This window comes from Metarhizium acridum, assembly GCF_019434415.1.
Source record: "Metarhizium acridum strain ARSEF 324 chromosome Unknown scaffold_347, whole genome shotgun sequence".
In the NCBI taxonomy this organism is placed as follows: Eukaryota; Fungi; Ascomycota; class Sordariomycetes; order Hypocreales; family Clavicipitaceae; genus Metarhizium; species Metarhizium acridum.
This window is the reverse complement of record NW_027094028.1, coordinates 50106-77635: the sequence shown is the minus strand read 5'-3', so window position 1 is coordinate 77635 and position 27530 is coordinate 50106. Positions and strand designations below refer to the sequence as shown.

General features: G+C 46.7%; 7 protein-coding genes across 8 annotated transcripts; 4 read left to right on the top strand and 3 right to left on the bottom strand.

The window, feature by feature from the left end:
• Positions 1 to 1294: 1294 nt before the first annotated feature.
• J3458_015147 (uncharacterized protein) lies at positions 1295 to 1792 on the top strand (the record flags this gene model as incomplete). Its single annotated transcript, XM_066120687.1, has 1 exon — positions 1295 to 1792. The coding sequence occupies one exon, from the start codon at positions 1295 to 1297 to the stop codon at positions 1790 to 1792; it is 498 nt and encodes a 165-aa protein (XP_065974279.1).
• A 1208-nt stretch (positions 1793 to 3000) lies between these two features.
• On the top strand, positions 3001 to 3357 carry J3458_015146 (uncharacterized protein; the record flags this gene model as incomplete). Its single annotated transcript, XM_066120686.1, has 1 exon — positions 3001 to 3357. The coding sequence occupies one exon, from the start codon at positions 3001 to 3003 to the stop codon at positions 3355 to 3357; it is 357 nt and encodes a 118-aa protein (XP_065974278.1).
• Positions 3358 to 4245: 888 nt separating this feature from the next.
• Positions 4246 to 5325, top strand: J3458_015145 (uncharacterized protein). The gene is made up of 2 exons (XM_066120685.1): positions 4246 to 4509; positions 4577 to 5325. The coding sequence occupies exons 1-2, from the start codon at positions 4398 to 4400 to the stop codon at positions 4756 to 4758; spliced, it is 294 nt and encodes a 97-aa protein (XP_065974277.1). The 5' UTR covers positions 4246 to 4397; the 3' UTR covers positions 4759 to 5325.
• A 292-nt stretch (positions 5326 to 5617) lies between these two features.
• J3458_015144 (Nonribosomal peptide synthetase) lies at positions 5618 to 19276 on the bottom strand (the record flags this gene model as incomplete). Its single annotated transcript, XM_066120684.1, has 5 exons — positions 5618 to 12589; positions 12682 to 13649; positions 13699 to 16017; positions 16068 to 17208; positions 17279 to 19276. 5 exons carry the CDS (start codon positions 19274 to 19276, stop codon positions 5618 to 5620), a joined length of 13398 nt encoding a protein of 4465 aa, XP_065974276.1.
• Positions 19277 to 19468: 192 nt separating this feature from the next.
• J3458_015143 (putative NRPS-like protein biosynthetic cluster) lies at positions 19469 to 21747 on the bottom strand (the record flags this gene model as incomplete). The annotated part of the gene is made up of 2 exons (XM_066120683.1): positions 19469 to 20676; positions 20742 to 21747. 2 exons carry the CDS (start codon positions 21745 to 21747, stop codon positions 19469 to 19471), a joined length of 2214 nt encoding a protein of 737 aa, XP_065974275.1.
• A 1283-nt stretch (positions 21748 to 23030) lies between these two features.
• Positions 23031 to 25065, top strand: J3458_015142 (uncharacterized protein). Its single transcript, XM_007813124.2, has 2 exons — positions 23031 to 23749; positions 23806 to 25065. The coding sequence occupies exons 1-2, from the start codon at positions 23593 to 23595 to the stop codon at positions 24702 to 24704; spliced, it is 1056 nt and encodes a 351-aa protein (XP_007811315.2). The 5' UTR covers positions 23031 to 23592; the 3' UTR covers positions 24705 to 25065.
• Positions 23073 to 25627, bottom strand: J3458_015141 (uncharacterized protein; the record flags this gene model as incomplete). Of its 2 annotated transcripts, XM_066120682.1 has the most annotated exons (3): positions 23073 to 25089; positions 25176 to 25388; positions 25466 to 25627. In XM_066120682.1, 3 exons carry the CDS (start codon positions 25625 to 25627, stop codon positions 25054 to 25056), a joined length of 411 nt encoding a protein of 136 aa, XP_065974274.1. In that variant the 3' UTR covers positions 23073 to 25053. The 2 variants fall into 2 exon arrangements, with proteins under 2 accessions (XP_065974274.1, XP_065974273.1); XM_066120681.1 differs by having other exon boundaries at positions 23073 to 25388.
• Between the last annotated feature and the right edge of the window lie 1903 nt (positions 25628 to 27530).

Here is a 27530-nt window from a genome sequence, read left to right as displayed (position 1 = left end):
CTACGTACCGAATAAAAATATAAACTAATAAAAGATCCTAAATTAAAAGGCACTAATAATAAATTGTTAAGTTTATTAAGAGCTGCATTGTATTGATTATAGCCCCAAGAGGCCCGCCTTTTAACCTTTCGCTTTATTACCAAAAAGTAACCGGGTGGGTATCGCAAAAATGGCACTTTGGCGCGCACCCAAAGGGATTGTTGTCATTGAAACAGACGACCAAAGCCATGGGTGATGGGGACCAATATCTGCTGAGCAGCGACTTTTTCCATCATGGATCAATTTGGATCCCCACGGACAAGGTGGGATGAACCAGTGGGATAACGATAAGGAAAGTGGACTCAGGAGACTGACCATCGTGACCATGCCATGCTGGTGAGTGCGGCGCGAGTCATCATTTGCCCTTCGCACGAATCCGCAGTCATCTCCAGCTAGGACTGGTCCATTCGGTTGTACGCTTGACAACTTTCAATGTTCCAGGGTGGCCACGGAGCTGTCTCGTATTTCAGTGTGGGGGAGGCTGTAATTTAGCAGACCTACATTATACATGTGGTACATACTTTCACAACTTGTTTTTAATAATAGTACGTGGGAACTTCATGATAAACGCACCATAAACGCTCAATATAAGCTGTAAAACTAATATTACTTTTATCAAGGTAAGCTTATTACTAGTCTTGCATGTAAAACACACTAAAAAGTGTGGATATTAGTTGTCTAACTTGTTGTGCCACGGAGGCCCAAGCATGACAATCATGAGTCAAGGCTTCACCGTAGCAGTTACTCGACGACAACCCCGAGTTGTATCCTGGTGTTTGAGACTCCTGGACCCTGGTATTAATAGCCTCTTTTATGGAAATTCGTCTGTCATGCTAACATGGTCATGACATGGCACCTCCAATTCTTTCTCCTATAAATATACCTGAGCTTCCGACCTGTTCAATCGTCTTTTCACCAGCTGGTACCAATCGCGCCATCACCGGTCTTATCCATCAAGTCTCGCCTCAAATCATCACTTCTAGTCCTAATTCTCACTGCCGCTTTACCCATCCGCACCAGCATCTCAAAACTGAAACCCACCTCTACCATGAAGTGCGCCATCGTATTCGTCTGCACCGCTGCTCTAGTCTCTGCCCTACGGCTGCCCCTACCCCGGGCTGCCGATGAGAACAATCAAGTCGACAAGCAGCCAGCCCAGGGGGAACTGGGCGACGTGACGAAATCTTGCGAGGAGCAGGGAGGTACTCAGTCAACTATTTGCTCTGAAAATTAACAATATATTGGTTATAACGGAATGAATGGGCTTATTGCGTGCTGCCGGCCTACGCCGGCCCCTACCCAGGATCAGGAGCCGCCTCTCGAATCTACCTCGGCCCTGGGGGAGCCGGGCGACGTGACGAAATCTTGCGAGGAGCAGGGAGGTACACGGGAGCCTATTTGCCCCGAAGGTCAACAACCAATCCATCATAAAGATGAAGGACCTGCATTGATTTTCTGCTGTGCGCGTAAGCCTACCCCTACCCAGGATCAGGAGCCGCCTCTCGAATCTACCTCGGCCCCGGGGGAGCCGGGCGACGTGACGAAATCTTGCGAGGAGCAGGAAGGTATACGGGAGACTATTTGCCCCGAAGGTCGACAACCAATCCATCATAAAGATGAAGGACCTGCATTGATTTTCTGCTGTGCGCGTAAGCCTACCCCTACCCAGGATCAGAAGCCGTCGTCTCCTGAATCTACCTCGGCCCAGGGGCGACCGGGCGACAAGAAGGAGTCTTGCGAGAAGCAGTTGTGATGAGCAGGGAGGTGAAGGGCGTCTTGTGAATCTGGCGGAAAGGCACAGCTCGACAAGCAGCCAGCCCAGGGGCCACGGGGTGACGAGAAATCTTGCGTGAAGCAGGGGCGTGACTGCGAGGGAATGATTATGCGGCTTTTATACTTCATAAATTTGTAACGGGCAAGCCGCTTTGACGGCGGTTGCTTGCATTGGCTCGAAGCTATAAAATGTCGTCATGCTCTTATGTATTATATTATCTTTCCTTCTTGCCTTGTTCTCTATCTTGATAGTAAAACAGCATAGAGACTAGTTAGTTGTATCAACTCACTAGATGCCTTTCACGAAATTGTCCAACTTGTATGTATGCAAATAGCGCAAAGCAAGAGTCTTCCTGAGGAATCTCTTCTCTCTTTATTTAGCCCCGAGGGATCGTGATTTTCACAGGCGGCTGTGGTCGTATGTGACAATGAGTGTGCACAGTTGAATCATAAGCGCTAGTTAGACCAAAGAAGCTACAAGAACTTCCGATTCGATGAGCCGTTATTCTAGTCCGCACATAACATGCGGACTCAACATGTCCTCCATGGAGAAGGTAAAGTCTCCTTGGCGTATTGGGAGCCCGTCTCCAACTCCCAAGCAAACACGAGCCCCTACTCTGCTGGCATCGCTTGGGTTGCAGGGCAACTTGCCCCGCTCGTCGAGGCCAAGATTCCACTCATAGATCAAGGGTTCTCGCATGGCCTCTCAACATACGACGTTATTTCTCTTTGGAACGGTAAAATTTTCCGACTGAACGACCATATCAGCCACCTAGAGGAAAGCTGCTCACGAACTAGACTCCAATTGCCCTAACAAAGAGAGACCTCATACAGACCCTAGACGACATGGCTCGTCTCAGTCTTTTGCAAGGCGCACATGTCCAGATAGTTGTTACCCGTGGGACTTGAATGCGTACGGGCAAATAAATCAGAACATCTCATGAACCTTCTTTACGTGCTACTGGTGCCTTATGGTTGGCTGATGGACCCAGAGGTACAGTCGCAAGGCGGGAGAGCTGTCGTTGCTAAAAGAATTCGGAGAATTCCACCAGACGCCATCGACCCGACAGTCAAGAATCCCCAATGGGGCGATTTTGTTCGAGGAATGTTTGAAGCAAGAGACCGGGATGCTGCGTACGTTTTTCTAACCGATGGGAATGCAAATTTAGCCAAAGGTCCTGTATCAACATGTTTCTTGTCAGGGATGGGATTCTCTACACGCCAGACCGGGGTAGTCTGCAAGGCATCACGCGAAAAGTCGTTTCTGAAATTGCCAAATCAAAGGGTATCGAAGCACGGGCTGAAACTGTTGCCGTGGAGATGGCGTATCAATGTGATGAAATCTTGTCGACAACCCGGCCCATGCCCTTCGGGTTGAATTTAGTGTTGATCCGAGTTGAGAATAACGGTGGTGCTTGTGTAGCTAAGCTTGCATTCGTGGCATCGGGATTTTGGGCATCGCGCCGTCACACGGTTAGGCCACAACAAAGAAGGTATCATGAGGCCCGAGGTCGAACTACAAGCGAGAGCTACCTGGGCCTTTGATATACATAAAGATTTTTGATCTCTTAAAGCCTTTTCAAAAAATTAAAGACCTATAATACTTTAAAGTTTATTATTAAACATTAAACCGGTTATATTCCAAGCCAAGTTACCCTGCCCTTGTCACATCATCCACGAGGGTAGTATGCATCGTAATCAACACCCGATCCTAGCCGTCCAAGGAATATCAGCATATTAGCACCACTCCACTTTGCCCAAATCTGCAATCCGAAGTAACGCACCAATGTGAAGCTACTAACTGTATCGAGCACATCTCATCTTCCTCTTGTAACAGTCTTCACATGGATGTCTCGGTGGATGCATGACAATGAAGTGGCGTAAGTGAGCAAGCACAAGAGACGAACAAACCCCAAAGTCTACTGGATGAGACATTGGTTGCACACAGTTAGAGTGGCTTTATCCTTGGCACGCCTGGATTAGCAGACACACAACGTCACCAAGCCAGTTTTCGCAGCGGGCGATTCGAAAGAAGTGGATCAAGTAATAAATATAGGCAGCTGTCGGTGTTAATACCCCTCACTTAGAGTGCCGTTACATACATTTGACAGTTTGCAGCTCCAAACCTGTTCTTGACGTCTTTCGCGGCCCATCGGGCCATCGGCCCATTGTGTGTTCCTCAAAGAGGAGAATGCCGGCCGACACGGCTCGAACGGAACCATTCTTACATGCACTCGTCAGCAGTTCGGTCTGACGGCCCACAAGCAGTGATACCTTTGGTTGGCCAGCCTGCTCCGATAATCTTGGCGAGTTGTTTCAGCGCACCTGTAATTCGTTTGAAGTACAATTCATGCAGGAGGTAAGCTGATTATATTTCCAGGAAGCACATGTTTATTGTCAATATTATGTATGTAAGACGTAGCCATAACTCTCCTTGGACGCAAAATAGCTAGTTCATGCCCTCTCCTCGATCTATATAATCTCCTCTCTCCCCTTTCGTATCCTCCGAAAATTTCTGAAAAAACATACTTACCATTAAGACCATTTGTAACTACCCTAGATCCTCTGACAAACACTCTTACACCATGTTCAAGTCTACTTTGATCTCTCTCGCGATGCTGGCGATTGCGCCTCTCGCCTTGGCCGATAATTGCACCGGCGGATTGAGCTACTGCGGTAGCAGCCTGCTCAAAAAGGGTGAATTCCCCTACTCATCCTCGTTCAATTTAGCAACAGACTAACCAAGAGTCTCTTATACGTGCAGGAAGATATACCGATCAAATCAACCAGGCGCTCCTCGTCGCCGGCCAGCCTGACGATTATAACCACGTCCATAACTCCATCTTTTACTGCCTTGGTGGATCAAGTGGTGCCATCCAGTATACGACATACTGCTCTGGCTCATGCCAGGACAATGGACAGGGCAGGAGTGATACCTGCGCTTAAAGCAGGCCAGGCGGTGGGTTAGTCTCTCAAATCTTGGGCCGATAGAAACGCGGAGTGTTCCCGAGGTATACTGGACGGGAATGTGTGATTAGGCATTCTCTGGGACGGAAGGTCATGAGACTTTGAACCAGAAGTTCCCAAGTTCCCAAGCTCTCCATCCCCTCACGATTAAGAGATACTTGTAGTAGTCCCTTGGCTAGTTGTTTATGAACTTGCTTGGACTATGACGTCCATAAACTATCCCCATAACCGACTCTGCGCCAAAATATGACTGCAAAGGCTTGCCGTTTATATTTTAACGTTTTTGGATGTAGTTCTTTCTCAATGAAGTAGTTGAAGTTTATGTTGAATGTATCGACTAGTACCGCGGGAATATCCAGTTTCTGTCCTAGATACTAAACGTTTTTGCAATAAGTAACTAAGCTTTCAACTAAGCTACTTTTACTACTGTATCGCGCAATAGGGTTGCTCTTATTCTCGAGCTATATAATATTAATCTAATAAAGTATTGTAGTATTATTATATGCGTGGTTAGTTGCGGTTCGCTAGCCTCAATACAGCTAAAATATAGCGTTACTAAATGTCTTACAATTAGCTCTTTTGTAAATTTTCTAAATAATTTAATTTAATATGTTCTTCTTCATTAAGCTAAATTTATATCTCCAGTAGGCTGTAGCTTACTCTTCTTCAAAACGCGAGGTAGTTAGTTATTAGTTATACATACAGGTAGTTAGGTTCACAACTATAACAATAATTTTATTATTACAAGAAGTAAGAAGGACTGACGGAGTACCGACCAGATGTTATTGATATATGTTGTGTGCGGCCAGTTTAAGTTTCCAAGGTGATTTACTTACATCTAGGACCCAGTTATCAAGTCCTCCACTGCTTCCCCAAAGCTCCGTCTTATCTTCTGGGCTTCTTCCTCGCTTATACTGTCGAACCAATATCCAACAAAGGCGTGGATTACATCATTACCACTCGATCCAGATTTTACCTGAACGCCGAGAGTGATATCCCACTCATTAGGATCATGTCCCCAGAATTGCTCGAACTGAATCCCGCCATCCCTAAGTCTGTCATCATTGCCCACTCGTGCCACTCGCGAATCAAGATATTGAAGGCTCATAACCGAGTTCCATACGGGTAGAATTGATCCAATTAGGCCATGCTGGTGTGTAAGCGATTCCAAAAAATCATCTTGTGCTCTTGATAATAAGTCACCGAGACTGCCTTTGCTTCTGTCAATTCGGCAGAGTATCATATTCACAAGGGGACCGACTATATCGCCTACGCCCTCGAGGGGGACGTCGCGATTTGCCGTCATATAACCAAACAGTATATCGTCTCGTCCTGTATGGGCAGACAACACAAGGGCCCAGACAACCTGAAAGAAGGTAGCCATGGTGACACCATGTCCGAGGCAAGTATTTCGAATCCTTTTCGCAGTGCTGACGCATACATCTATGGCAAGCACTTTGTGTGTTGTCGCAGCTGCTCTTTTGGCTGGTATTGGCGCCGCCTGCGTCCCCCGCGCAAACTTCTTCCAGTAGTCAGAGGACTTGGCTGTTATTTCCTCGCTTTGCCAAGACACAAAGCTACTGAATGCGGGTCCTGGGCCTTTGTTGAGCTGTCCTTGGTAAGCTTGTTGCAGATCACGAAGCATGAGAGCTGTCGAGACGCCATCATTCAGAGCGTGGCTTATCTCCAATTTGCATGCTTTGTGAGCCCCATCATTAGTTTCGAAGATAGTAAGCTGATGGTGCGGACGATTGAAATTTTGGTAGTCGACAGATCTGTAAGCTTGCGCTTGCGCGACCACGTCATGCTTGTCGACACAGGTAATAACGGGCACATTAGCTGGATAATGTGCGAGTACCACCTGTTCATGGAAGCCTGCTCGTACATCACTGGGTACAATAATCGTGCGCAGTATTGAGTGTCTGTCGATTACCTGCTGCCACGCTGATTCGAGCTTCGCTGTATTGACATTGTCTCCTGTGATGTGGAAGGCGAGCTCGATCTCGTAAATTCCCAGCCCACCCTGCTGAGCCATTTTTGATACCATGTGTTGCTGCAGAGGCACGCATGGTAGAATCTCTTGCACATTTTCCATATCAACTCCCAAATTATCAAGCATCTGTTTCTGTAAAGATAACGCATCCTTCTTTGTTTCGCTGCCGGGCTTAGCGAAATAGGTTTCGAATTCAGATGTGTCCAAGTTGCTTAAACTTTCAACCGCGACCTTTAGTAAGGAGTGAGTCGTCGTAATCCATTCATGAATTCTATTCTGGTGTTGCATCCTCTCATTGTACTTAAATGTCATCTTTAGTCTCCCACCCGTGACAATGGCAGAAATATCGAATAGGGCAAGGCGGTTCAGCTCAGGGCCGTTGTCAATGATAATCTCATTCTCTAACAGTGGAGCATCTGAAAAGAGACCTTTTTTTGACTCGAGTTGTTGGAAGCTGCCAAGGAAGTTAAAAAGAATCTCCATCCGGGTTGAGCGTGTGCCGAAGTAATCTCTACCAACACTGAAACGTGGTCCCAGGAGCTTCGTCTGTAACCGGGCCTTCTGCACCTCCCGTATCGTGTTCACAATATTATCATCGACCGACACTACGTGCAGAGGTATCAGAGTAGTGAACCAGCCAACTGTTCCCGAAGGGTCGACATCCTTATCTGCAGACTCGCGGCCATGGCCTTCCGAGAACACGGTAGGGAGTATTGGGTGGTCGATGAACACAGCCGGAAATGCTTGCAACAGAGTTGCTACCATGATATCGACGGACTCGATCGTAGCAGGTGGTGGCTTATTACCATATCCACGTAACAGCCTTGCAGTTTCTTCCTCGTCCAGTGAGAAGGATAGTTCTACTTCGCTACCGTACTTATTGACCTTGTCGGTTATGCCCCAATAGGTGAGATCAAGTGCTTGCATACCATTCAGGGAGGGATTGAGCCCGTTAGCCTGCACCAAATTTTCTTCCTGCTGCTCTTGTTGTGAACGTAGCCAGGTTTGGAAGGAGAGAGGTTTCTCGAAAGACAGTAGGCCGGGCTTGGAGCTGGTCAGGAATTCTTCCATGTCAACAAGAATTACCAGCCAGGAAACGACGTCAGTTACAAGATGATGGGCTGAGAGAAGGAGAAGCTGTCCCTGACTCTCATTATTGATGTCAAACAGGTGGGCGGCGAATATAGGACCTTGGCTTATATCAAAAGAAGAGTTTCGCTCTGCCAGAATCTTGTACAGTTTGCTCCGGTCCTTTATCCTCTCAGCTTGAAAAGTGAACGATTCCTCCACCTTGTCAGTCAAACTCTGCGTCCACTCACCTTGATTCCCGCGGGAGAATCTCGCACGGAGCATTGAGTGACGGCTGACAATGGCGTGAATGGCTTGGTGGATTCTCAGGACCTCCATCTTTCGGTTGACTTTGAGCAGTATGGTTTGATTGAAGTGCGATGTAGAAGAACCCGGAGGTGGGCCAGCAGTATCAAAGAACAGTTTTTGAATAGGGGACAGCCGGAATGGTGTATCCAATACTTCAGCTCCAGGGGCATCAATCTCCGTAATCGGGAATGGAGAGCCGGAGATGATAGGTGTTGCAGCCTCGGCCATGCCAAACAGGCTTTTTGCCTTCAAGATATCTCTAACGCTCAAGTCGATACCGGCTGCTCTTGCCTTGATTCGGAGCTGCATGGCTGTAATGGAATCGCCACCAAGTCCAAAGAAAGAGCGATTCATGGGAACGGCTGGAATGCCGAGAACTTGGCTGGCTAGAGTTCGAATAACTGTTGACTGACTTGACGCAGCTACCGCAGACTCTACTTGCGTATCATATTCGCTGGAGTCTAGCAGCAGGTCTTCATAAGCCTCATGGTCGATATTTTCAACCCACTTCGCAACTGCCATCCTATCCGTCTTGCCATGTCCAGTCAGAGCCATCGTCTCAACACAGATCCAGACCGTGGGGATCATATAGCTAGGGAGACGTTCTTCCAGCAACTGCCTTATGGTAGCAACCTGATTGCCAACTGCCTGCTTGTCCTCTCCTTGTAGTGGCTTGAGTTGTTCATGCTCGGGGACGTCTCGCTCAGAAATATTTGACAGGGCCAGGACTGCGATGAGCTTTGCTTCAAGAGGTCCATATGAAGGCACCAAGGCTACCGCATGACGAATGCTGGGGTTTGCCAGCATGTGGTACTCAATTTCTTTGATCTCGACACGTTGACCGCGAACTTTCACCTGGTCATCTTTGCGGCCGACAAAGTGCATAACGCCATCTTCAACATAGCGCGCCAAATCACCAGTCTTGTACATACGGCGTGATTTCCCAGCCCAGATTGGATACACATACGCCGCAAGGGTCTTGGCCTGATCGTGTAAATATCCTCGGGACACGATAGGACCTTCAACCAGAATCTCGCCAACACATCCAACAGGAGCTAGTTTATCGTGATTGTGTGGATCGCAGAGCCACATGTGGCAACCCAAGGCATGACCCAGTCTCTTCGGAGAACTGTCCCGCGTGGCGGGTGGATTGGCAGAAGCGTAGATAGTAGTCTCTGCAGGGCCCCAGATGAAGATGAGATCCAGCCTCTTAGCCCACGTGTTGACGTTCTCAGTTGTCGGAGCTTCGCCACCCAACACGAGAGTGCGCAAGGAAGGCACCGAGTCCGGATCAATTAACTGGGCGACTGTGGGCGTGACAAACATCCAGTCTGCCTGGTACTTTGTAACAGCGCCGGCCAGGTCGTTTATACGCTCATATTCGGATGGTATGCATATTGTGGCGCCGCGCTGGAGAGTTGTAAATACATCGGCGCAGCTGATGTCGAACGTGTAAGCTGCGAATTGGAACACTCTTGTACTCTGGTTAATCTTGAATTGCCTGCCGTGGGCGAACGAACTGGATGCAAGATTCCGGTGCTCAACTACAATGCCCTTTGGCCGCCCAGTGCTTCCCGAAGTGAACAATATGTACGCTGCGTTGCTGGGCCTGATTTCTGGAAGGGGTGTATCAAATTTAAGTAGCTGGGTTGTTGATTGATTATCGATGACCATTGTTGGGACTATGCCAGCAAAATCGTCACCAATATTTGTCGACGGTACCAATACAAGCTTTGCTCTGGTGTCTTCGAGAATTTCCTTCTTGCGACTTAAAGGATGTGAAACACCCAGCTGAGTGACGACACCCCCGGCCTTCAGGACAGCAAGCGCCGCGACAACGGCCCATTTGGACTTTTCAAAGCACAGAGGGACAACAGTTTCAGGGCCAATGGACTTTGACACCAAAATCTTGGCAACCCGTGTTGAGCGCTCATCTAACTCGAGGTATGACATCTGACCATCCCAACCCGTAATGGCAACAGCATTGGGATTCAGGCGAACCTGATCGGAAATGATATCATGAACAGTCTTTTCTACGCACTCCCAAGGTTGCGAAGCATTCCAGGAACTTACCTGGTCAACATCGTCACGACTTGCGAGGCGTATGTCGTCCAATGTGTCCAGTTGTTCTATATTGTCGAGTTGTTCAACAACGTGGCGAAACTGTCTGCAAAGTCTCACCATATGCTTCTTCGGGATGACGACTGCATCAAATCTGGCATCCATAGTGATCTGGATGTCACTTTGACCACGTCCTTCCGTCGTAGCGCCGAGAATGCACTCCATCACCAGGGGATAGTCATAATACCCTGTCATCAAGTCTCCAAATCCCTCCACCTCATCGAGGAAAAAATCGACATGAAGGTTTTCCAAAGAATGCTGGACTACAAAAAGGCTTTTCAGACTCAAAGCGGCTTGCACATCCGGACCCAGACCCCGCAAAGCTTGCAAGCCAGCATGCTGGTATGGAATCATGCTGTCTGCTTGATTTTGGACCGTATGTAAGAAATCAATGACCTTTTGTGTACTGTTTAAGCGCACGCGGATAGGAACGGTGGTAACTGTTGGCCCAATTATGCCCTCGACTCCGTCTATGGGACTGTCGCGTCCGGAGAGGGCAGCCCCAAACACAATGTCATCTGATTCAACATATCGCGCCGTAATGATGGCCCAAGCCGCTCTTAAGATAGCTGAATCTCGAATACCAGAGGACCTATGACGCTTCGGTATGTTGAACGCCCAGGTATATCTAGAACTTGGGCGAGGTTCATACACTGGACTTGGAAGCAACGGGAAGCTCTTAGGAGACCCGCCACTGAGTTGCTCATGCCAGAACGTATCTGAAGCGTCACCATCGACTTCACCGAGATAGCTTACAAATCGGCTAAAAGCAATTGGCAAGTATTGCAGCGATTTCTGCTTGTACAGCCTCTCGACAGCAACCAGCAGGTTAGCAGCGCTGACACCATCATACAAGGCATGATGGACGGTCCATATAAATATGCGCGGCTTTGTTGCAATAGCAAACGATGTAAGTGGACGGCCATATTCGACGGTATGTAGTTTATCACTTGCAAGGTAATCGTCGACCGAGACATCGAATTCTTCCCAAGGTAGCTCTTCCTTGACGACCACTTGCAGCGGTTGTGCGTCAATTCCCAGGATAATTCTGGTTCGTAGAATAGGGAACAGGTCGGCCGCTATCTGCCATGCTGCCTTGAAGTTGTCGATGTCTACTGAATCAGGCAGATGGAACATCTTCGTCTCAATATAAGCCCCTGGCTTGTCTGTTGTGACTGCTACCAGGTTCTGCTGTAAAGGAGTGCAGGGATATATGTCTTCGATCTCCTCCTGTTTGATGTTGCATTTCTTGCTGGCTTGAGCAATAGCAGATGAATTAGTGGCGAGCGGTGATTGTACGTGATCTGGTCGAGTTCCACCGACAGCCACATTGAAATATTCCACCATGTCACGCAAAATCGGATGGCTGAATATGTCGACAACTAATAGCACTCTGCCGATACGACGGGCTGCAGACGATAGTCGCATGGCCCAAATTGAATCACCTCCCAATTGGAAGAAGTGGTCATGAGCATGAATGGAGTCCACAGGGACTCCTAGAACCTCAGACCACAGCGTTCGCAGCTCATTCTCAGCGTCTGTCACCTCTGTGAGTGCTGTTTTATCAGAGTCACTGGGGCCTACCAGTGAGTACTGCTGCAGTTGTTCTCTCGTGAGTTGCGCGCCAATTTCACGGAGTGTTCTTCGATCTTTCTTGCCAGTCTGGGTTAACGGCATTTGTTGAAGGCCGATGAGGAACGACGGCACCATGAATGGCTGCACTTTGTCTCTTAAATGTCGCTGTACTGCCAACAAACGTTGCCTCTCAGACGCCGACAGTTGCTTCAGAACAGATGACATGTTGGTTGTACTGTCAGCTGCATCAAGCTGAATAAATGCGGCAAGAGCTGGCTTTGCCCTATCTCCCAATTGATATATCAGATCAACCAGAACACCGTCGGCAGGGAATCCACTGGAAATAATGTGGAATTCAACTTCGCTGCACTCAATCCTCTGGCCACGGAGCTTAATCTGGTCGTCACTGCGACCCATGAACAATAACGACCCATCAGGAGCGTATTTGACTAGATCCCCAGTCCTGTACATGCGCAAATTGGAGATACCAAGACTCTGTGCAAATCTGGGATTAGTAACATAGGTTCTGGCAGTCAGCTGAGATTCTCCGTGGTAGCCTCTGGTTACGATTGGTCCTTCAACACATAGCTCGCCGACACAACCAATGGGAACAAGTTGGTTGTAGTCATATTTGCTAGTGACCCAAGTTCGACAACCTTGGCCACGGCCAATACTATTCGACAGTATGCCTGGTTGTAGCCATGTGGAACTAGTATTGATTGTGCATTCGGCTGGTCCGTATACCTTAATTTGGTTGTTGGTTTAGTACTAGTAAACTCCAGGCGAGTTATTTGCTTTTTTGCCCTGAAAGAGACGAGGTCATCTACCGAACTTACATTTATAAGTTTAACTCTCCCCGTCCATCGGGAATGCAGTTCAGGGCCAATTTTCTCTCCGCCTAAGCAGAGGTGCTCAAGTGTAGGAACTTCGTTGGGATCCAATGATTCGGCCACCGGACGCACCACACAGCACCAATTAGCGTTATACTTGTTAATGGCCGCCGGAATGTTATTGAGTCGCTCTTCTTCAGATGGAATACATAAGCACCCGCCTTGCATCAAGGTAAGAAACACATCTGAGTTAGAGTTGTCGAATACATTGGCGGCAAATTGGAAGGTCCGTGTCAGTTTGTCAATGCCCATATTTGCAGCTTGATAGTGTTGCATAGAACAGAGATTCTGGTGCTCTACGACAATTCCCTTGGGTTTTCCTGTGCTTCCCGATGTGAAAAGTACAATCGCTGCATTGTGAGGTTGAACGTTGGTAGCAATAGGGCCACAATGATGATGGAGAGAGTTAAGGAGTTCGTCGTCAACCACAAGAGTGCAACAAGAGCTTGAGCTGAACAAAGATTCATGCTGTGGCGAGCATAATGCAATATTTCCGTTGATTGCGCTTAGTATTTCTTCCCTGCGGGCAGCAGGATATGTTGGGCTTAGCTGCGTGAACGCGCCGCCTGCTGTTAACACGGCAAGCATTGCTATGACGGCGTATTTGGACTTGTCAAAGCAAAGGCTAACCACAATTTCTGGGCCGACGCCTAGGCTTTGGAGACGGATAGACAGCTTCTCAGTGGCCTCTTGAACTTGGTGGTAGGTGTAATTGCCGTCCCAAGCAAAAATCGCCTCTGCGTTGGGTTGTTCCGCCACCCGCTGCGCAATGAGTTCATGAGCACAGGCTTTTATGGTTCGGGGAAGGCTTTTGTTCCACTCCTTGACATTTCTAAAATCGTCGGGATCTATCGTAGGTATACTGTCAAGTGTGTCGGCTGGAGGTACCGGCGTATCGCAGGGTATACAAGATGCTATTGTAATATGTTAGTGTGTACTTGGCGAGGGATAAATAAATACTACCATTGACTATATGCTGGATCATGAAATCGTAGTGTTGGAGTATGCGCTGTATTTGCTCAGCTTGAATGACTGCTTTGTCGTATTGGGCCTCTAGGATTAGACTGCGGTCCTCATCCAAAATACACTTAATCACAAGCGCGAAGCTGTCGTAATCCTCAAATTTATTAATTACCGTCTCCAAGCCATCGATGCCTGTCCCAGATGAAGATGATAAAGATGATGGCTGGATTAAAAATAGATTCGTCAGACTGTCGATGACAGACTTGGCGTTTGCTCCAAACCTTTTGATATTCTGCAGGCCAGTGTGCTCGAATGGAATCATGGCAATTGATTGAGCTTGGACTGCCTCCAGGTATTGTTTGATGCTTGTTCCATTCGCCCGATTTATTCGAATCCTGACTGGAACGGTCGTTATAGCAGGGCCATTCATGTCAGAGACACCTGATATAGGAGCGTTTCGACCTGATAGTGTCTCAGCGAAAACGACATCGTTACTGTCTGTGTAGTGTGAAATGGTCAGCGCCCAAACTGCCCGTAGTATAGTAGCCACAGAAATGGTCTGGGGACCAGGGAATCGAACCACTCCGCTTGTCAGGCGGAATGATTGATCGGGCCAATAATTTTGTTGAGCTGCTGATGGCGTTATTGGGAAACAGGTAGGTACACCCGTGTCTTCCGGGAAATGTGATAGCCAGAAGGCTTTTGCATCTTTATCTTTCAGGGAAGAAAGGTGTCGGATCATCCTCTTGAAGTCAGTAGCCTTAGTCGATACTGTGCCAGTCCGATAGGCGTGGCTGATCTGGTCAAATAAAATACCAGTACTCCAAGCGTCGTATATGGCATGGTGAGCTGTCCAAACGAAATAGCATGATGTACCATCCTGAATAATCGCATTCTCCCAAAGTACGCTGCCATAAGAGACGATGTGCTCCCTATCCTCTTTGAGGTATGCCCCCAAATTATCCTTTTCGAGCCACTCGACATCGCCATCCTCCTCAAGCACGGCTTGAAGTGGTCGATCGATTGTATTCACATGAACGATGCGTGTCCTCAGAATAGGTTCTGATTTTACCACGATAGCCCAAGCTTGCTTGAATCTTGACCAATCAAAGTCCTTGTCCGTAATACGAAATGCTCTCTGCGCTTTATAGACACCATTCTGGCGAGCGGATAAAGCCATGAACCCCTCCTGTAACGGAGAGCATGGATATAAGTCAACAACCTGCTCACTTGGAACACCACACTGTGACGCGACCTCATCTTTGATGCCCTTGAGCGTTTCAGATGATGTTTGGAGAAGGTCAAATGGCTCATTTCTTTGATTTTCTTCACATTTTCTTAGTTTTAGGGCCATCTCTGAAAGTAATGGTGATGTGAATATGTCTCTGACAGTAATCGACACTCCTTTGGCACGGGCTGCTGACACTAGATTCATGGCCGTTACGGAGTCTCCACCGAGACGGAAGAAATCGTCGTTTGCACTGATCTTGCCTGCAGAGACGGAAAAAACATCACTCCAGAGTGTTTGTAGAAGTTTTTCTTCATCAGTCTTGAGGTCTTGACCCTCGCCAATCCTCAGCTTGTAGCTGGATAGTTTGTCATCTGATAAACTGGAAGCAATCTCGTCGAGCTTGGATCTATCAAGTTTTCCATTTGCCGTGCGAGAAGTATGTCGAATCGGTATGAGAAGCGAAGGCACCATGTATTTGGGGAGGTGTTTTCGAAGCTTGTGATGCAGGATTACGAACTCAGCAGCCCGCTGTTCATCGACTGAGATCAAAATATCATCAGAATCCGCCTCCTCATATCGGTGGTCTAAGAACTGAATAAAGGCGACCAGAGCCTTACTCCGGGAAGTCTTATCAATGCGGATGGCATCAACTGACACGAGAGCTCTTGTTCCAAGTTGATGTTGTATCTGATGTGCAATCTCATCGAGTTCTACTCGCTGACCGTTGATTTTGACTTGAGTGTCTCTACGACCAAGAATAGTGAGAGTCCCGTCACTGTTGAAACGGCAAAGATCTCCAGTTCGGTAAAATCTACGATTCTGCGAAGGGTACATTCTCTGCGCCCAGCTGGGATTCTCGACAAAGGCTGCGGCTGTCTTGGCCGGGTTCTTCAGGTAAAGTCGCGCCAGGAGAGGACCTTCGAGTAGGAGCTCTCCAATGGCATCAAGTGGGACCAATTTATTGACGTCGGTCACGTCAACCACCCAGGCCGAGCAACCAGGAGCTGTGCCGACATTTGAGCTGCTAGACTCAACTGAAAGCGGAGCGGTGCAAGTAACCGACACAGCCGCTTCCGCCGGACCATAAGCTAGAGAGCTATGTTAGACGGCTCTGCAACGAAGTTATTTTTACACATACTATTATATAGTTCCAGCTTCTCAGCCCAAAGGTTCTTAGCCTCCCGGGAGAGCGGCTCTCCGAGCTGAAAGATACGCCTTAGGGACGGAACTGTAGCCGGCTGAATGAGACTCATAACTGTGCTGGTCAGGTTGGCCCAGTTTGCGCCGAGTCGCTCAATAGCTGCTCCTGGGTCGTTGAGGCGGTCGTCTTCAGATGGTATGCATACGCATCCTCCGCGCTGCAGCGTAGTAAGGATGTCCTGGTTCGACACGTCGAATGTGTAAGAAGCAAACTGAAAGACTCGAGAAGAACTGTCGAGTTTTAATACAGGACCCATCAGGTCTGAGTTGCTTGCCATTGAAGAATGTTCAATAACGATAGCCTTTGGATTGCCAGTTGTGCCCGAAGTAAACACCACGCAAGCTGCGTTGCTGGGCTTGACTTCTGTATGAGGATGGCCATATTCATCCGGCAAACTATCAATGAGCTTAGGTTGGACTATAACAAGGTGTTTCAAATTTCTCATTCCCACGAACAGACGTGCATTGTCAGCAGTAGTGCAAACTACGGTCGCATTTACTTCACTGACAAGGTATTCTAACCGTCGAACAGGGTGGCTGGGATCAAGACCTACGAAAGCACCACCGGCTTTGAGAATGGACATTATTGTTATGACTGCCCAACCTGACTTCTGGAAGCAATGCGGGACGATGACCTCAGGGCCAACACCCCAATTGCGCAAGTGGTGTGCTAAACGGTTCGTGATATTGTCGAGCTCTGTGTATGTCCATGAGCCGTCCCAGCCGTGGATTGCTGGAGCTTCAGGTTTGGCTCTAGCATTCTCTTCGAAACGGGTGAATATGAGGCGTTCAGATCTTGGTCGGCTATGGCCGTTAAACTCAACAAGCTTAGCGAGGTGGTGTTCACCAACCAGTTCGAGCTCCCCAATGGTCATTTGAGAATTAGCCAGTACACAATGGACGGCCCTTTCAAAAGTGCTAGCAATACTCTCTGCCTGCAAAGGGGTCATAAAGTCTACCCAATGTCGTAGGGTTGCTCTGGCACGGCCGCTTGAGAACCAAATATCCAGCGTAAGAGGATACTCGGTGGGATCGTTGACCGAGATGTTCTTTACGTCAATGCTGCTGTCATCCAGTACCTGAAGCCCTTCATCGCTATTAAAAGTAATGACAGAATTAAAAAAAGGGCCATCTGCGGAGTTGGGTGACGTGCTGGATGTTTGCTAGGCCAATATGCTGGTGCGGCAGACATTCCACGAGGCTGGCAGCCGTTCTCCCAACTAACTCAGAAAGTTGCATATCTTGAGCCAAAACCAGCCGATGCACCAGCATGTTTAGAAAAGCCCCGACACCACCTTCAATATTTGGCAGTGCCACATCTCTGCCAGAACAAATAAGACCAAAACACACGTCATCAGACTCAGTGTATAATCGTAGAACCAAAGCCCATGCAGCTTGGAAAACGCTCGCAGGCGACACATTTGCCTCTTGGCAGAACTTGTACAGAACGTCTGTGGCTAAATTGAATTGGACTTGCGCCTCTTTGGCCAATTTTTCAACACATTTTGCCTCCAGCTGAGCCAGTGGAGGAATAAGGCAAGGCCGGAGATTCACCAAGTAGGCTTTCCAGAACTGAAGCGCCGGCTGCGCAGGAAGCTGCTGAAGGCGTTGGATGTAGCTGCTGAATCTGAACGCCTGGTCGACAGGTAATTGACCTTCATAAGCCAAGACAAGATCGTAAACAATATTGGCAATGGAGCTACCATCAATGATAGCGTGGTTAATATCCAACTTAATCAAGAGCCTGTCGGCGGATACTTGACAGATGGTAAGTCGATGAGGAAGCATTCCGCTGGCGAATAGTAAAGCTCCCTGCTCCTTGAATACGCGATCCGCTTCTAACACTGCGCAGTCAACCATGACAATATCAGGATCGACTTTCTTGAGAACAACTTGATCGAATAAGCCATTCCTAGCCGAGCTTTCTATAAAGACAGTGCGAAGAGACGAATGCCGCTGAACAACCTGCCTCCAGGCACTAGCCAAGCGCGCGGCATCTACCGTTGCCTCGGGCTTGCGAGGTGTGATCTCTACAATGTTGAAGTGCTGGTAGACACCGCTGTCTAAAACACTCTGGCTGATCAAGAGGCCCTCTTGCATTGGAGAGCATGGATACACCTCATCTATCATGTCCATGTCAGCCGCAATTGCAGGGAGACGATCCGTAACCAATGCTTCGAGACTATTGTAGTTTAATGGAAGCAAAGGGAAATCTGCCAAAGAGTACTGGGTACCAGATCTGACCACTTCATCCATCAGACTATGGATAGAATGCTCTACTGACTCGAACCATCCCCGAATTTTGTCCCGGATCTGGAGAGATGGGTTATAAACACATCTTATCTGTAGTCCCGTCTCCACTGGCCTAGCAAAGACATCGATAAGGAAGGTCCCTTCGGGTTTGCTGTGCAGACTCCTTAATTGACAATCAAAGAGACGGCTTTTTTCAAGCCTAATCTTGGAGCCGACACTAGTGCCAGTATGAATTGGATCCTGATACTCAAAGTGAATATCCAATGCTTCGCCGCTTCTCACACTTCGCTCATCGTTTTCATTTGCTCCGGGAGTTTTTGTCTCATTCCGTATTGAGATTCGACGAGCATCCTTGACCCTTCTAAGTATATCGAGGATACTGTCGATTTCAGCAGCCTCAATCGATACCGTGTTCAATACTTTGAAACAGCCGACGGTGCCTGAAAAGTTCAGTTCACTATCCTCAGATGTACGGTTGCTGTCAAACATGTGTATAGCCGGCAAAATTGTATCAAAATTCCCTTCACTGGAAGCCTGAAGCATGCTAGCTACAATTATGTCCTCAGGCTCCGTGCGAAGAGCTTTGTGAATTTCGTAGTTCAGGAGTTTGTCAGTCGCAATTCGGTCGATTATAAAAGTATTCTCTACCACCTCCAACACGTCTGTGTTCGATGAACGTGTGTTCACAGACGAAGATCCGTTGTTTGGTAGTTGATCAGACGCCGAGTCGCGGCCAAAGCTCTTCCCGACCCACTGACGAAAGTGACTTTTAGCCCTACTTTCAAGTGACGCAGTCAAAAGATAGGATTCAAGGTCCTGGAGGATGATGTTCCACGATGTTGTATCTGCTACTGCTGAATGAGCAGCCATAATCGCAAGTTGATGTGATCTCATGATGACAAGGTCTGCAGAGAAAACAGGACCCGAGGGCCGTAAGCGTCGTCTTGCGGATAGTTCAATACATGTGATATCCGCAACACTGTCCGCAGTGTAGACGTTGAAGTGGAATGATCCCTCCGTCTGGGGCTCGGTTGTCTGCACCCAGTGGCCAGGGCTGCTGGAGAATCGAGCACGCAACATGGCATGTTAGGAGACGATCGCTTCAATAGCGGCCTTGAAGTAATCCTGGGTAATGTCTCGCTCTACTTTGATTACCACAACCTGACAGGGGGCTTCTCTAAACCCGATGTTATCGTCGCCTAGTGGAATGGGACCAAGGAGCATGGACTGGACAGGAGACGCTTTGATTGGCAAGCTAAAGTCTTCTCCCTCATTCGCCCTTTCCTGTTCAATTCGAAAGGCAAGGTCTCGAATACCACTACTTTTGACGATGTCTTCGAATCTGAGACGGATTCCAGCCTTTCTGCAATGGGCTAGAACTCTCATTGCGGCGAGACTGTCTCCCCCAAGTGTAAGGAAGGGCCTGTCGACAGGGATCAGATCTGGGGCCAGATTCAAGATGCGACTGTAAATTGCGCGAAGAGTAGTCTCAGACTCAGACAAGATTGAATCATTCTCGTCTTCCAGCCCCAAATTCATCAGCCGCCTATAAGTTGAGTCGTCCATCGAGATCAGCCAATTCATGACTAGTTTGCGATTTAGCTTCGCGGATATAAGCAGAGGCCAAGCTTCTATGACAATCCATACTGAGGGAAACATGTATTCAGGCACTTCTCCGTTCAGGAACTGACGAACATTTGCGATCTGGTCTCTTAAAGCTTCATGATCAGTTGTGCTCACTACTGCAACCTTTTGCCCCGGTTGTGCTTCGACAGCGAAAGTGCGGAGGCTCAGAACGGCGACCAGCTTCCCACTACAAGGCCCTAATTTCGGCAGGAAGACGGCAACATGATTCACGTGTTCATTTTGCGCAATGTTGTGTTCAATATCGCCTAGCTCAATACGCAATCCATTTAGCTTTACCTGGTGATCTTTACGGCCCAAAAAATGGATAGTTCCGTCGCTATTGAACTTGGCAAGATCACCAGTTTTGTATAAACGCATCGAGGTCTCGGGTTTGGCGCCGATGGTTCGCAGCCATTCGGTCGACCACGGGGGATCTTCAATGAAAGACTTCGACGTCTTCGACGGGTCGTTCAAGTAGCCGCGGGCCAAGATGGGGCCGGAGATGAGCAGTTCACCAACAGCACCAATGGACACGAGTTTGTTGTGGTCATTCGCGTGAACAATCCAGCAGAGACCTCCGACGGCTCGGCCGATGTTCGCTGGGTCGGCGTCCGGTTGAACATTGGCGTCACCAGCGGCGGCTACAGAACACTCAGTTGGGCCATAACCTAGTTAGGTATATGCGTTAATAGTTGTATCGCAATCCGTCCCATTGAAAAACACTCGGACTTACCGTTAATGAGCTGAAGACATGGTGCCCATGTCTCGATATCACCCTTGTGTAGTGGCTCTCCCCCCAAGCTCAGTGTTTTCAGGCCTGGAACCTCGTCAGGCGAAAGCAGCTTCACCATAGAGGGTGTAAGGAATGTCCAATTGATGCCGTAGCTATTAATGACCGAGGCTAGACCTTTGGACAAGGAGGCCTCACCCGGTGTGCAAACTGTGGCACCGGATATCAATGAGGTCAGGATTTCCAACATGCTAACATCGAAGCTGTAAGACGCAAGCTGCATCACGCGGCTAGTGCTAGTCAAATTTGACTTGGCAGCATGTTGTACTGCTCCATAGAGGAAGGCCTTGTGTTCAATTAAACAGCCCTTGGGCTTTCCTGTACTCCCAGAAGTAAAGATGACATAGAGAAGGTCTTCTGGAGTCATGCTAGTTTTTGGCGGCCCGCTTGTGTCAGGGAGCGAATTGACGAGATCTTTATCTACCGAGATGGTCTTGACGCCCGCAGTGTCCCATGAGTGTGCCTGAGTGGGAGACGCAACTATAAGGTTGCTATTAATTTGGCCCATGATCTCTTTGCGCCGGCTCTCGGGGTTTGCAGGATCTATAAAGACCAAAGCACCACCAGCCTTCAACACTCCCATCAGGGCGACAATTGCCCAACACGACTTTTCGAAACAGAGCGGAACCATGGAGTCCCGGCCGACTCCCTCTCGGACAAGTTCGTGCGCTAAACGATTGGCGGCAGTGTCCAATTGCCGGTATGTAAAGCACCCGTCGAACGCATCCACAGCCATGGCGTGAGGCTGACTTGCCGCCTGTTGCTGAAATAAATTGTGGATAGAGTCATGAACGGTTTCAGGGAGCTGGGCCTTGTTCCTTGCCCAAAGTTCAGTCTTGTCCCTCTTGCTCACAAGGTCCAGCGACGAAACTGTGTCCTCCTTGGGGGTGCCGGCCAGAGTTGTAAGGACATGAGAAAATGTCGCAACAAGTCTGTCGGCGAATTGCATAGACAAGGCGTTCGGCCTGAAGTAAATGGAGATTTCCAGTGTATTGCAAATTTTAGTAATGCAAAGTTCGACCGGGCGGTCCGGGGGGGCTTTCAGTCACAGGTGTCGAGCAGTTGGCTGTTTTGAGTGTCGTGAAGGTGTTCAAGAGTGGCGATTCGTTAGGCAAAAATGGAGTTGAATCGGTAGATGTTTCTGTTGATGTGTTTTCCTTCACATTCTGCATAACCTGCATCGTCAAGGCGGAAATCTGCGAGTCACCGTAGACAAGCACCGTGCACGGATAATACTGTTGTTCATCATCTGCCGTGCTTATTGACAAGAAGCTGACGTTCTCAGATCCTGTGTAGTGCCAAATCAGCACAGCCCAGGCAACTTTCACTATAGTCGCAATAGAAACACCACCAAGACCATCAGTCAAGGATGTGCTATTTTCAATGACGGGAAGGTGCCAAGTGTCGCGTTTTAAGGATGTGCTCGATGACTTGGCCATGATGAACAGGTAAGATGTAGTTCTCGGGTCAGAGTTGAACCAAATCGCACAATACACAGGTAAAGAGATGGAGTTATTTAAAAGACTGTGCAATACAAGCGACTATCCATCCGTCCATCTTTTTAGCTCTCGAAAGCTCATTTACTCGGACCGTTTTTACAAGCTGGAAAGCTTCATGGCAGAAGTAGCAAGCAGCCCATGCCCTTTTGGTGACGACAGAGAGACTGACGCTGAATATGGAATAGGCTGGTGTAGTAATTCTTGTTCTGCTGCTTACTGGCATTAATCGACATGGAGGTTTAGAATGCTTACTCTCCCACCCACCAGTACCAACTTTGGCACGACCCAGCCACGCAGGCTGCTTGGAGACGAACAATTCAATGGAGCACTTGAAGGTTTATTTGGCCACCACTCTGGGGACCCGGTCTAGGGGGTCGCAGCCAAAAGTCGCCAAATCGTGGCCAATTCCGCCATAGGGGTGGCCAAATAGACCCTCAACATTGAATACCAGACTTAATTCAATCACTGGCAGCCAACTGAGCCCTTGGCGGAGACACGGAGACACCAGACTGCCCCAATCTTCAGCCGAGCCGCGTCCTGGTCTGGTCTGGTAGTAAGGTTGTTTGTTAGCAAACGATTTTCTGGGGCTGTGTGCATTTCATGATGCCACCCTGTGTTACATCGGCCTGGCTCGGCCCACGGATGATGCAGATTACTATACGTCCTGCCCACAGGACGTACCAGACTCTTTCCTTTTGTCGCCTGTTGTGACCATAATATGACGAGGCAGCGCAAACAGCCATCTTGCAAGCATCACTCTCTTTCCTGCTGCCTCTATGGCACAGATCTATCCCAGGTTTATACGCCAATTTTCTTGACTGAGATGTGTCCGTGCCAAGCTGCCTGTCATTGCTAGTGCTAATGACTGCGTACAGAAGTACCAGTTGACATGTATATGTCTGTGGGTATGATGTGGTGACTACATATGTAGGCTGTGGTCAAAAACCTGGACCAGACGTATACCAGACCCAACCAACAGCACACCAGCGACCAAACCAACAGCATTTACGCATCTTTGATTCCCAAATAGGTGATGTACATGATACCTGTATGGTCCGACCTTGGATTTCAGAGCGCGAAATACTGCTAGATGGCAAGTACCAGGCAGACCATAAAATGTCAGACAGCACAGGACACAACCCAGAAAGGCGCCACGAATAGACTGTCCTCCGCAGTATTGGTCAACAAATCTTTCAAAAAGCATACACGGCTGCCAATCACTGCCGTTTCCACCATTCAATGTTGTATTTATTTGTATCTGCAGCTCGAGCTTGAAGAGGAGCGACGAGTTTGACATGGCGGCGCCTCCGGGGACTACGGCGCCGAGGCGTCGCAACAACAATATACCAGATACCTATCTTGAATTGATGAAGCCCGATGAGAACTGGACAAACCTTCAGGATTCAACAGAACGGAGGAAGATCCAGAACCGGCTTGCGCAGCGGGCGTACCGTAGGTATTGGCACCCTGGATCCTGATCTCAGATGACTGAGACGTCTCTTTTCCAGGACGAAACATGCGGGATCGCGCGATTGAGGTCAAGATGCTCAGGGAAGAGCTACAACGAATGCGCGAGGGAGCTTCAAGTAACGAGCAATGTCAAAGCATCCGCGAAGACTCGGCTCCTTCCGTACAGACGCACACATCGCCAGTTTCGTCCACTTCGTCAGAGGCGAAAAACACCCAATGCAGTCCGACCATTACGATAGCTCCCAAAGAGGACAGCGCTGGAGTTATCGACTCACAATTATTGACGCCTTGCACTAGGTTGCAAGAGGCCGATTGGATGGGCGGCTACTCTGAAGCATGGCCAGAATCCTGTGACGGAGCAGATACGCTCGGTGATGGCCCGTTCCAAGTGCCAAGCACTGCTACTGGAATTCTGGGAGGCTCTGAGGTACCAACCGCGATGCATGTTCCAACTAGTGCAAGCTCAAAGTTCCCAGCGGCACGAATTGGCTCCGTATTGCCATTAGTTGAACCTGACGTGATGCAACGACCACGAATGCCAGTGCCATCGTGCCCCCTGTGCGGCAGTTGCCCGGTAGTAACGACCAAGGGCTATGTACATACTCGGGCTGTTGATAGCCCCGGTAGAAATGCTAGATCATTCAACGTGGACAAATTAGTACGGCAGTTAGCTGCTGGTTCCAGCCAACCCATACCAAATGCAGGCGAGCCGCTCTTGCATCTTGCTGTGGCGGGTGGTCACATAGATATGCTTCAATATCTTTTGGAGAATGGTAATGTATCAGTCGATGCTCGCGACAGTGCTGGATACACGCCACTGCAGCGCGCCGTGATGACTGGCCGTACTGATATGGTGGCCTTGCTGCTCCAGGCTGGTAGCAAGAGGGACGAATTTGGGGCAAGCATGACGAGTTGGAGGCATGTTAAAGGTGCATAAACTTTGCATCGAAATAGCTCAAAGAGCTCTACGGCGCCGAAAGACCAATAGCTAGTGAGATTAACAGCGACTTCTTCGGAAACTCGAACGAGACCGGGGCTACTTTGACTTTATTCCCTTTCTTCTCTTCATGTTATGGCTTATAGAGGCCACACTCTAGTTACACAAGATACTCTCAAACAAGGACTTACTATTTAGTGGAAATAATCTCATTCCTTCTCATCTATAACAATGCTCAACCCAGAATCCCAGGATTTTTGCACGAGGTTGTTTGTATAGTCGTGGTTGAGCAATTGCCACTCAACCGATATGGTCGCCGTCATTTGCCGTACCAATAGTGCTGAAGCTATCAGAGCTCCGACTCCCGGCATATCCAGTACAGAACCTTGAAGATTATACAGTTGTCTTAGCATTTGAGACAGCTGTCGAGCCGTTCTTGAATTTCTGTTTCGCGGTGGCAAATCCAGTTACCTTCCAGCACCAACCGTCTACGTCCTGCTGTCTACCACGCTGGATGGCGTCCATGAGGCTGGCCAGGTGAGAGATATTGGACATCTCTCCAGATCCCGGGAAGACCAACTTGTCTCCCGTTGAAAGCCTGTCTAAAGCTCTGATGGGTACGGCCGCTGCTGCAGTTCCAACAGCTGCGACCTCGTCCAGCTCGCCAAGTGCGGAAAATGGAAGCTAAGATTCATCAGATTGGTCCTCGTGGAATCAATCGCCTAAAACTGGCAAAGGGATCGTCGTATGCATATTCTCACCTGCATTCGCTCCACAGTCCATCCAGCCCGCTCAGCCAGAGTCACTAGACTGTCACTGGTGGCACTGGCAATGGCGCTCTCAGAGATGGGGACCACAAGTACATGACGTCCATTTTTTAATTTGTGACTAAGAAAGGCGCTGGTGGCGAATTCATCGACCATTGTGCGGGTCGCGCTGTCTAGATGCAGGGTGATATGATAGCCCATTTATAGGGTGTAAAAGGTCCACGGGTACCCGTGTAGGTTGCTTACCCGTAGGCTTTAGGTAGGTATAGGTAGGAAAAAAAGACTTAAATAGATTTATAAGGGAAAATAAGGTACTTATAATTATTTATTAAAAATATTAGGTGTTTTTAAGTACTTAAATAAAACTTATATAGCTTACTTTCTTTATATTAAATTATAATAATTATTATTATTAATTAAGTATTAAAGTATTATACTTTACTTTATATAATACTTATATAAGTATAACTTAAAACCTTTATTATTATTAATTAATATCTTATAAGAGTTTATTAAGTTATATCTTATCTCTTTATTTAAATATATTAATTCTTATATTATTTATATTAAGTATATTATTATTTAATATAAGAATATTTAACTTACTTATTACTTTAGCCTTTTAAGATAAATATAATTAATTTAAGAGTATATTTAAGTATATTTATTAAGTTTTACCTTATCTTCTTATTTTAAAATATTAATTTTTATATTATTTACGTTAAGTATATTATTATTTAATTTAAGAATACTTAAATTACTTATTACCTTAAAGGTAAATATAATTACTTTAAAAGTATATTTATTAAGTTATATAATAATTAATTATAATAATTATTTTATTATATTTCTCTTTATTATAATAACTCTCTTTTAATTAATTAAATATTTCTCTTAACTTATATACGTAATATAATAAATATTAAATACTTTATATATTATCTCTTTTATATACGAGTATTTTAAGCTAATATTAAATTAATTAGGTAAGGTTTTCTTAACGTAAAACTTATTAAAGCTAAACTTAAACTTAATAATTAAGCTTTAATTTAATCTCTTAAGCGCGTAATAATAATTAATATATTAAGTATATTAAGAGAAGTATTATTTTTATTTTATACTTTAAGATTTATACTTTAATTAATTTCTTAATACTTAGCTTTAATTATTAAGTTAAAGGGCTTTAAGATATCTTTAAGAGATAATAATACCTTATTATATATAATTAATAAAGAAGAGTGTTAAGGACTAGCTATACTATACTACTATAAGTATACGTCTTTAAAAAGTAAGAATAAACTTAAGAAGAAAGAGAAAGAGAAAGAAAGGTTTCCCTTTTTTTACTCCCCTTTATATCTCTACTTAACTTATAAATTATTTAAGTCAAGTTTAAGCTACCTTTATATTAAGTTTAACCTAAGCTTAAGCTATTAGCTTAAGCTTATAAAATACCCTTTTACTTACCTAAGCTCTTTTAGTATCTAGCTAATAGCTATATAAGGTATATTATACTCTCTTTTTATCTTTTATATTTATTTATCTTTATTTCTTTATAAAAGTAAGGTAAATTAAGTATAAAATAAATCTTTTATAGTATTTTCTTCTTATTCTTTATAATCTCTTATTCTTACCCCTTTCTTAGAATAATTTTAAACCTTATTACACGTATTTTCCTATAGAATTTATTTATTAAGCTTTTAAATTAATCCCTTTATTCTCGCGTTAATTTAAAAAAAGAAAAATAATAATATAACTAGTATTATTAGCACTCTTTTACCCCCTTTTACTCTACGCTTTAAGCGCTATTTAAGTAACTTTATTATAAAAGGTAACTTTAATAAGAACGAGATTTCTAATAATAAGAAGCTTATTAACCCTTATATGTAATATTAAAATTAACTTTTAAATACTAGCTATTATAAATACGCTTTTAATTCTAATATAATATATTAACTTGTAACGGTGGCTTAGGTTCTAAGGCACAGTAGGTCTATTTCTTAGGAAGTAAGTCAGGTTAAATGCTATAGAGTAGCTTTTTAAGCAGTATTATAATAAGGCC